Source organism: Heliangelus exortis, unplaced genomic scaffold, assembly GCF_036169615.1.
Source record: "Heliangelus exortis unplaced genomic scaffold, bHelExo1.hap1 Scaffold_78, whole genome shotgun sequence".
In the NCBI taxonomy this organism is placed as follows: Eukaryota; Metazoa; Chordata; class Aves; order Apodiformes; family Trochilidae; genus Heliangelus; species Heliangelus exortis.
This window is the reverse complement of record NW_027285994.1, coordinates 62,221-71,190: the sequence shown is the minus strand read 5'-3', so window position 1 is coordinate 71,190 and position 8,970 is coordinate 62,221. Positions and strand designations below refer to the sequence as shown.

The following is an 8,970-nucleotide window of genomic DNA, read 5'->3' as shown; positions in this document are numbered from 1 at the left end:
GGGGACTGGGAGGGAACTGGGAGGAACTGGGAGGTTTGAGAGGGCATTGGGAGGAACTGGGAGGGCACTTGGAGGACTGGGAGGAACTGGGGGGGACTGGGAGGAACTGGGAGGGAACTGGGAGGAACTGGGGAGGTTTGAGAGGGCATTGGAGGAACTGAGAGGGCATTTGGGGGACTGGGGGGGACTGGGGGGAACTGGGAGGGAACTGGGAGGAACTGGGGAGGTTTGGGAGGGCATTGGGAGGAACTGGGGGGGCACTTGGAGGGACTGGGGGGGACTGGGGGAACTGGGAGGGAACTGGGAGGAACTGGGGAGGTTTGAGAGGGCATTGGAGAACTGAGAGGGCATTTGGGGGGACTGGGAGGGACTGGGGGGGACTGGGAGGGAACTGGAGGAACTGGGAGGTTTGAGAGGGCATTGGGGAGGAACTGAGAGGGCATTTGGGGGGACTGGGGGGGACTGGGGGGACTGGGAGTGAACTGGGAGGAACTGGGAGGTTTGGGAGGGCATTGGGAGGAACTGGGGGGGCACTTGGAGGGACTGGGGGGACTGCGAGGGCACTGGGAGGAACCGGGGAGGTCTGTGAGAGGACTGGGAGGAACTGGAAGGAACTGGGGGGAGCACTAGCAGTGAGTGGGAGGAACTGGGGGGGCTCTTTTGGCCCATACTGGGAGGTACTGGGAGCAGTGGTGGGGACTGGGGGGGGTCCCAGCTCCCGCGTTTCCCCTTGACCCCCTCCCCACATTTTCCTCTTCGACCCCGCGGGGATCCCCCCCCCCCCCCCAGGACCCCCTCCCAGTTCCCTGCTGGACCCTTCCCTCCTGGCAGACTGGGACCAGTTTGGGCTCGGGGTCACCTCCCAGTATCAGCCCCCCCCCCCTCTCCCCCCAGCTGGTGGTCCCCGATGTCACTTTTGGGGTGCGGGGACTCCCCCAAATTGGGGGGGGGGAAGGGCAGGAGCCCCCCCAGAGCCTCCTCCTCTTCCTCTTCCTCAGCCACCGGGACCCTTTCCAGGGATACAACGGGGGTGAGGGGGGGGCCCCAAAAATGGGGGGTCCCTAAAAAATATGGGGGGGTCCCCAAATATCTGGGGGTGGGTCCCTAAAATGGGGAGGGGTCCCCCAAATATCTGGGGGGGTCCCTAAAAAATAGGGGGGGGTCCCCAAATATCTGGGGGGGTCCCTAAAAAATATGGGGGGGTCCCCAAATATCTGGGGGGGTCCCTAAAATGGGGAGGGGTCCCCCAAATATCTGGGGGGGTCCCTAAAATCTGGGGGGGTCCCTAAAAAATATGGGGGGTCCCTAAAATGGGGGGGTCCCTAAAAAGGGGAAGGGTCCCCCAAATATCTGGGGGGGCCCTAAAAATATAGGGGGGGCCCCAAGTATCTGGGGGGGTCCCAAAAAAATATGGGGGGGGTCCCCAAATATCTGGAAGGGTCCCTAAAATGGGGAGGGGTCCCCAAATATCTGGGGGGGTCCCTAAAATGGGGAGGGGTCCCCCAATATCTGGGGGGGTCCCTAAAGTGGGGAGGGGTCCCTAGAAAATCTGGGGGGGGTCCCCAAATATCTGGGGGGGTCCCTAAAATCTGGGGGGGGTCCCTAAAAAATATGGGGGGGGTCCCCCAAATATCTGGGGGGTCCCTAAAAATATGGGGGGGTCCCCAAATATCTGGGGGGGTCCCTAAAATCTGGGGAGGGGTCCCCCAAATATCTGGGGGGTCCCTAAAAAATATGGGGGGGTCCCCAAATATCTGGGGGGTCCCTAAAGTGGGGAGAGGTCCCCCAAATATCTGGGGGGGTCCCAAAAAATATGGGGGGGGTCCCCAGATATCTGGGGGGGTCCCTAAAGTGGGGCAGGGGACCCCAATATCTGGGGGGGTCCCTAAAAAATATGGGGGGGGGTCCCCAAATATCTGGGGGTGTCCCTAAAAAATATGGGGGGGGTCCCTAAAATGGGGGGGTCCCTAAAAATATGGGGGGGTCCCAAATATCTGGGGGGTCCCTAAAAAATATGGGGGGGTCCCCCAAATATTTGGGGGGGTCCCTAAAAAATATGGGGGGGTCCCCCAAATATCTGGGGGGCTCCCCCTCCCCCAGTGACTTGGCCCTCTCTGGTAGCCACCCGGAGGCTGCTGCTGGCCCAGCTGGAGCCTTTGGTAGCCCAGAACAGGGGGGGGTTGGGTCGGGGGTTCCGGAAGCTCCTGCACCCCCTCCTGGGGGGGCTCCTGCGGCTCAGGAGGGTGAGAGACCCCCCCAAAAAAAATCATCCTCAGTAACACCCCTGACCCCTCCCAGTGCCTCCCAGTGCCTCCCAGTGCCTCCCAGTCTCTCCCAGTGCCTCCCAGTGCCTCCCAGTTTGCCCCAGTCCCTCCCAATCCCTCCCCGTGCCTCCCAATCCCTCCCAGTCCCTCTCAGTGCCTCCCAGTCCCTCCCAATCCCTCCCAATTCCTCCCAGTCCCTCCCAATTCCTCCCAGTCCCTCCCATCCCCCTTCAGCCCTCTCCCAGTGCCCTCCCAGTGCCCCCCTGATCCCTCCAGTCTCTCCCAGTCCCTCCCAGTCCCCTCCCAGTCCCTCCAATCCCTCCCAGTCCCTCCCAGTGCCTCCCAATCCCTCCCCATCCCCCTTCAGCCCTCTCCAGTGCCCTCCCAGTGCCCCCCTGATCCCTCCCAGTGCCTCCCAGTTGCCCCCAGTGCCTCCCAGTCCCTCCCAATCCCTCCCCGTGCCTCCCAGTCCCTCCAATCCCTCCCAGTCCCCCCCAGTGCCTCCCAGTCCCTCCCCATCCCCCTTCAGCCCTCTCCCAGTGTCCTCCCAGTGCCCCCCTGATCCCTCCCAGTGCCTCCCAGTTGCCCCCAGTGCCTCCCTGTCCCCCTCCCAGTCCCAGCAGCTCCTGGCCCGGGCTCTCCCGGTGGCGGTGGCCGCGGTCACCTCGGTGGTGGCCACGAGCACGAGTGGGAGGTTCCGCAGGGACTGCCTGAGCACCATGCAGGTGGGACTGGGAGGGACTGGGATGGACTGGGATGGACTGGGAAGGGATTGAGAGGCACTGGGGGGTACTGGGGGGCTTTCTGGGCCAAACTGGGAATGCTGGGAGGCACTGGGAGGTACTGGGGAGGCTCTCTAGGCTACACTGGGGATACTGGGAGGCACTGGGGGGTACTGGGAGGCTTTCTGGGCCAAACTGGGAATGCTGGGAGGCACTGGGAGGTACTGGGGAGGCTCTCTAGGCTACACTGGGGATACTGGGTGGGACTGGGTGATACTGGGAGGCACTGGGAGATACTGGGGGGACTCTCTAGACCACACTGGGGATACTGGGAGGCACTGGGAGGTACTGGGGAGGCTCTCTAGGCTACACTGGGGATACTGGGTGGGACTGGGTGATACTGGGAGGCACTGGGAGATACTGGGGGGACTCTCTAGACCACACTGGGGATACTGGGAGGCACTGAGAGGTAGTGGGGAGGCTCTCTAGGCTACACTGGGGATACTGGGAGGCACTGGGAGGTACTGGGGAGGCTCTCTAGGCTACACTGGGGATACTGGGTGGGACTGGGTGATACTGGGAGGCACTGGGAGATACTGGGGGGACTCTCTAGACCACACTGGGGATACTGGGAGGGACTGGATGATACTGGGAGGCACTGGGAGGTACTTGGAGGCACTGGGTGATACTGTGGGGAGGCTCTCTGGGCCACACTGGGGATACTGGGAGGGTTGCTGGTTCTTACTGGTGGTTACTGGTGTCTCCCCAGGTTGGGGACACCCCCGCCCTGTTGGTGGCCGCTGGGAGACGCTGGGAGGAAGTGACCCAAAAACGGGAGCGGAGGGGGGGGAGGTGCTGGGGGGGTGAGGGACACGGGGACATCGGGGGGGTTGGGGACACTGGGGGTGTTGGGGACATTTGGGGGGACACTGGGGGGGGTTGGGGACACTGAGGGGACACTGGGGACATTTGGGGGGACACTGGGGGTGTTGGGGACATTGGGGGGACACTGGGGGGGGTTGGGGGGACATTGGGGACATCAGGGACGTTGGGGACATTGGGGGGGCTGGGGACATTGGGGGGACATTGGGACATTGGGGGTGTTGGGGACACTGGGGGGGACATTGGGGGGGGTTGGGGGTGTTGGGGACACTGAGGGGGACATTGGGGACACTGAGGGGACATTGGGGACACTGAGGGGACATTGGGGGTGTTGGGGACACTGGGGGGGACATTGGGGGTGTTCGGGACACTGGGGGGGACACTGGGGGGGTTGGGGACACTGAGGGGGACATTGGGGGGGTTGGGGACACTGGGGGGACATTGGGGGTGTTGGGGACCCTGAGGGGACACTGGGGACATTGGGGGTGTTGGCGACACTGAGGGGGACATTGGGGACACTGGGGGGACATTGGGGACACTGGGAGGACATTGGGGGTGTTGGGGACATTGGGAGGGTTGGGGGGCTTGGGGGGACATTGGGGACCCTGAGGGGACATTGGGGACACTGGGGGTGTTGGGGACACTGGGGGGGCTGGGGGGGTTGGGGGGACATTGGGGGGGTTGGGGACACTGGGGGGACATTGGGGACATTGGGGGGGGACACTGGGGGGGTTGGGGACGACATTGGGGACCCTGAGGGGACATTGGGGACACTGGGGGGACACTGGGGGGACGTTGGGGACACCCCCCTTGCCCCCCCCCCTCAGTGTCCCTGCCCCCCCCTCCCCCCAGGGTCCCTCCCCCGCCGGGGCGGGGATGATAACGACAGCGATGACATCACCGATGACGTCATTGGTGACGCAGGCCAGGTGGTGATGTCACCTGGGGGGGGGAGGGGAGAGGGGGACACGGGGGACACCCCTGAGGTGTCGTCCCCCCCAGGTCTGAGGCACGGAGCCCCCAGCATGAAGCAGTAGCCACCAGTACAAACCAGTTCAACCAGTTCAAACCAGTTCAACCAGTTCAGACCAGTTCAAACCAGTTCAAACCAGTTCAGACCAGTTCAGACCAGTTCAGACCAGTTCAGACCAGTTCAGACCAGTTCAGACCAGTTCAGACCAGTTTACTTGGGACCAGTGGCAGCAGCCCTGTCCTCCCAGTTGCCCCGAGTTCAACCAGTTCAGACCAGTTCAACCAGCTCAGCCCAGTTCAAACCAGTTCAGACCAATTCAACCAGTTCAGCCCAGTTCAAACCAGTTCACTTGGGACCAGTGGCAGCAGCCCTGTCCTCCCAGTTGCCCCGAGTTCAACCAGTTCAGACCAGTTCAAACCAGTTCAACCAGTTCAGCCCAGTTCAGACCAGTTCAAACCAGTTCACTTGGGACCAGTGGCAGCAGCCCTGTCCTCCCAGTTGCCCCAAGTTCCCCCCAGTCCCTTCCCAGTCCATCCCAGTGCCACCCATAGCCCCTCCCAGTTCATTATCCTCCATTATTCGATGAACATTTGGGGGGGGAATTTTTTTTTTATTTTTTTTTTTATTTTTTTTTTTTTTTGAGATTTTTGGGGTCAGGAGGCAGAAGTGTGGGGAGGAGGCAGTAGATGAGCACCAGGTGATGAAGTTAATTAAATATCAACCAGAACCATCTGGAATGGAATTAATTAACTCCACAAAAATGTTCACTGTGCTCGTCAGAAAAAGTGGTTTTGGGTCATTTTGGTGGCAAATAAAGCAATGAATATAGAAAGAAAAAAGTGCAACGTGCCTGCTAAGAACTTAAAAGAAGTTAAAATAAAAACTTAAAATAAGTTAAAATAAGAACTTAAAATAAGTTAAAATAAGAACTTAAAATAAGTTAAAATAAGAACTTAAAATAAGTTAAAAATAAGTTAAAACAAGAACTTAAAATAAGTTAAAATAAGAACTTAAAATAAGTTAAAATAAGAACTTAAAATAAGTTAAAATAAGTTAAAACAAGAACTTAAAATAAGTTAAAATAAGAACTTAAAAGAAGTTAAAACAAGAACTTAAAAGAAGTTAAAACAAGAACTTAAAAGAAGTTAAAACAAGAACTTAAAAGAAGTTAAAACGAACTTAAAAGAAGTTAAAACAAGAACTTAAAAGAAGTTAAAATAAGAACTTAAAAGAAGTTAAAATAAGAACTTAAAAGAAGTTAAAATAAGAACTTAAAAGAAGTTAAAAATAAGTTAAAATAAGAACTTAAAATAAGTTAAAATAACTTAAAATAAGTTATAAATAAGTAAAACAAGTAAACAAGTAAAAAACAAAGTAAAAAATAAAAAAAACAAGTAAAAAATAAAAAATAAATACAAATAAAAGGTAACGACATAAATAATAAATAAAATAGTAATAATAAAAATAAAAATAATAAGTAAAAATAACAAGTAAAAAATAAAAAAATACAAATAAAAAATAACGACATAAATAATAAGTAAAAATAAATAGTAATAAATAATTAAAAAAACAATAAAATAAATAAAAGTAAAAATATAAATGTAATAAAAAAATAACAACATAAATTAAATAATAAATAAACAATAATAAATAATAAAAATTTAAATAAAAATAACAGATAAAAATAAATACAAATAAATTTAACTTAAATTTAAAAACAAAAAATAAGATTTAATATAAAATACAATAAAATATGTTTTATGTAATAATAAAAAATAAAACAATAAATATTAATGAAAAAAAATAATAAAAACCCTAAATAAATAAGTAAAATAAGTAAATATAAAATAAGTAAAAATAACAAGTAAAAAATAAAAAAAATACAAATAAAAAACAACAACATAAATAATAAACAAAAATAAATAGTAATAAATAATAAAAAATAAAAATAAAAAAAATAAGTAAAAATAACAAGTAAAAAATAAAAAATAAACACAAATAAAAAGTAACGACAAATAATAAATAAAAATAAATAGTAATAAATAAAAAATAAAAATAAAAAACAATAAATAAAAAAACCTAAAAATATAAATATAATAAAAAATAACAAAAATTAAATAATAAATAAACAATAATAAATAATAAAAAATTAAATAAAAATAACAAAGATAAAAATAAATACAAATAAATTTAACTTAAATTTAAAACAAAAAAAAAAGGATTTAATTTTATAAAATAATACAATAAAATATATTTTTATGTAATAATAAAAAATAAAACAATAAATATTAATAAAAAAAAATAAAACCCCTAAATAAATAAATAATAAATAATAAAAAAACCCAACAAAACAACAGTGTGAGAAGAAGTCAGAGGAAAGAATAAGAGGTTTCAGGAGAAAAAACACCACAAAAAACCCCTCAGCAGCCCCGAGCTCACCTCTGCTTTCAGCCTGACTCCTCTGACCATTCCCCAGCTCCATTTCTTCACTTCTCTCCCCAAATCGAGCAGGAACTCCCTCTCCTCAAACTCTCTCAGTTTCACCAAAGTTCTGCTCTCCGAGCACAACCAAATTTACCAAGGAAATGGTGAAAAAAAGGCATTTACAGAAATCCTTGTGAGCACCACGGAGGGGCCTTGCTTCATTTTTGCTCTGCTTGACCCAATGAAAATCCCTCAGCGTTTAGGAACGAGGTGCCCGGGGCTCAGCTGGAGGCTCCAAACTTCACCTGAAAAGAAAAAAGTAGACTTTTTTCCAGAAAAAATTCTTTCTCATGTCCAACCTAAACCTCCCCTGGCACAACTTGAGACCTCTTGTGCCCTCTTGTCTTGCTGAGAGTTGCCTGGGAGCAGAGCCCAACCCCCCCTGGCTCCAGTCTCCTTTCAGGGAGTTGGAGAGAGTGATGAGGTCTCCCCTGAGCCTCCTCTTCTCCAGCCTCAACACCCCCAGCTCCCTCAGCCCTTCCTCACAGGAATTCTGCTGGATCCCTTCACCTCCTTTGGGCCTCCATCTCCTTCCTGAATCTTGGGGTCCAGAACTGGACACAGGACTCAAGCTGTGGCCTCCCCAGGGGCAGAATCCCTTCCCTGGCCTTCTTGGCCACCAGCCCAGGATTCCATTGGCCTTCTTGGCCACCTGGGCACACTGCTGGCTCCTGGGCACCTTCCAGCTCCCTTCCTGCCACTCTGTGCCCCATGGAGCTCCCCATGGGGTTCTTGTGGAAAAGTTCAGGCCCTGGCACTTGGAATGTTGAACCTCATCCCCTTGGGATCAGCCCAACTCTCCAACCTCCTTTCAGGGAGTTGGAGAGAGCGACGAGGTCGAATCTACCGGCCCTCGGCAGCCATTCTCCAATATTGCTCAAAAGGCCCCAAAAGGCCGAACGCTCGAGACTGCCAAACACATGCAAAGAGTGAGCACTGAAAACTTTGCCTGGCCCCAACCCTCACATGGAACCCCACCCACAGCACCACCACCTTTTGAGCTCTGGGTTTGGGTTTTATCACAAACCTTGAATTCAGAAGCCCTCGGCCTCCTGTCTCCGCTGTTGATCCATGGGGCTCCTGGAGCAGAAGGAACTTTCCTCGGGGCACGGCGCTTCCAAGTCAAGCAGCTCTTGTTGTTGGGTGCCAAAAAATGCTCCCATCTTGTCACCTTTGGGCTTGGGGTGCCTTGTTCTTTGCTTGTGCTTCAGACTCTGCTCTCCTCCTCCTCTGCCTGCTCCAAAGTGATCCGGGGATGATTTCTAAAGCTCACCTTTTTTTGGTTGCCCAATCTTGCTAATGCACAGCTGGGGTTTGGCCTTAATTGGGCAGAGGTGGGCTTGGAACAAGAGAAGTCCTCCCACCTTCTAATTAGCCACTCCTGATTGCCTCATTTCACTACAGGCACCAAAATATCAGAACGGTGGGGACTGGAAAAGAACAGAAAAAAATAGAAAAAAAAAAGTTCATATATATTAATTCCCATAAAATTCTTATTAATTTGGAGGGGGAAAGTTGGGGGTTTTTTTGGGTTTTGGGGGGTTCTTTTAACATGGGAGGACTTCTGCCAAGCCCCCCTGTGCCCAATTAAGGCCAAACCCAGCTGTGCATTAGCAAGATCCTCAGGAATCAGTATTCCCCCAGG

At 51.2% G+C, this 8,970-nt stretch overlaps 1 protein-coding gene across 1 annotated transcript; it reads left to right on the top strand.

Moving 5' to 3' along the window:
• Positions 1-677: 677 nt before the first annotated feature.
• On the top strand, positions 678-5,432 carry LOC139790992 (type 2 DNA topoisomerase 6 subunit B-like; the record flags this gene model as incomplete). Its single annotated transcript, XM_071732774.1, has 5 exons — positions 678-1,030; positions 2,122-2,243; positions 2,879-2,989; positions 3,756-3,849; positions 4,721-5,432. Coding segments are annotated over 5 exons (865 nt in total), but the record flags the coding sequence as incomplete, so codon positions are not given.
• Between the last annotated feature and the right edge of the window lie 3,538 nt (positions 5,433-8,970).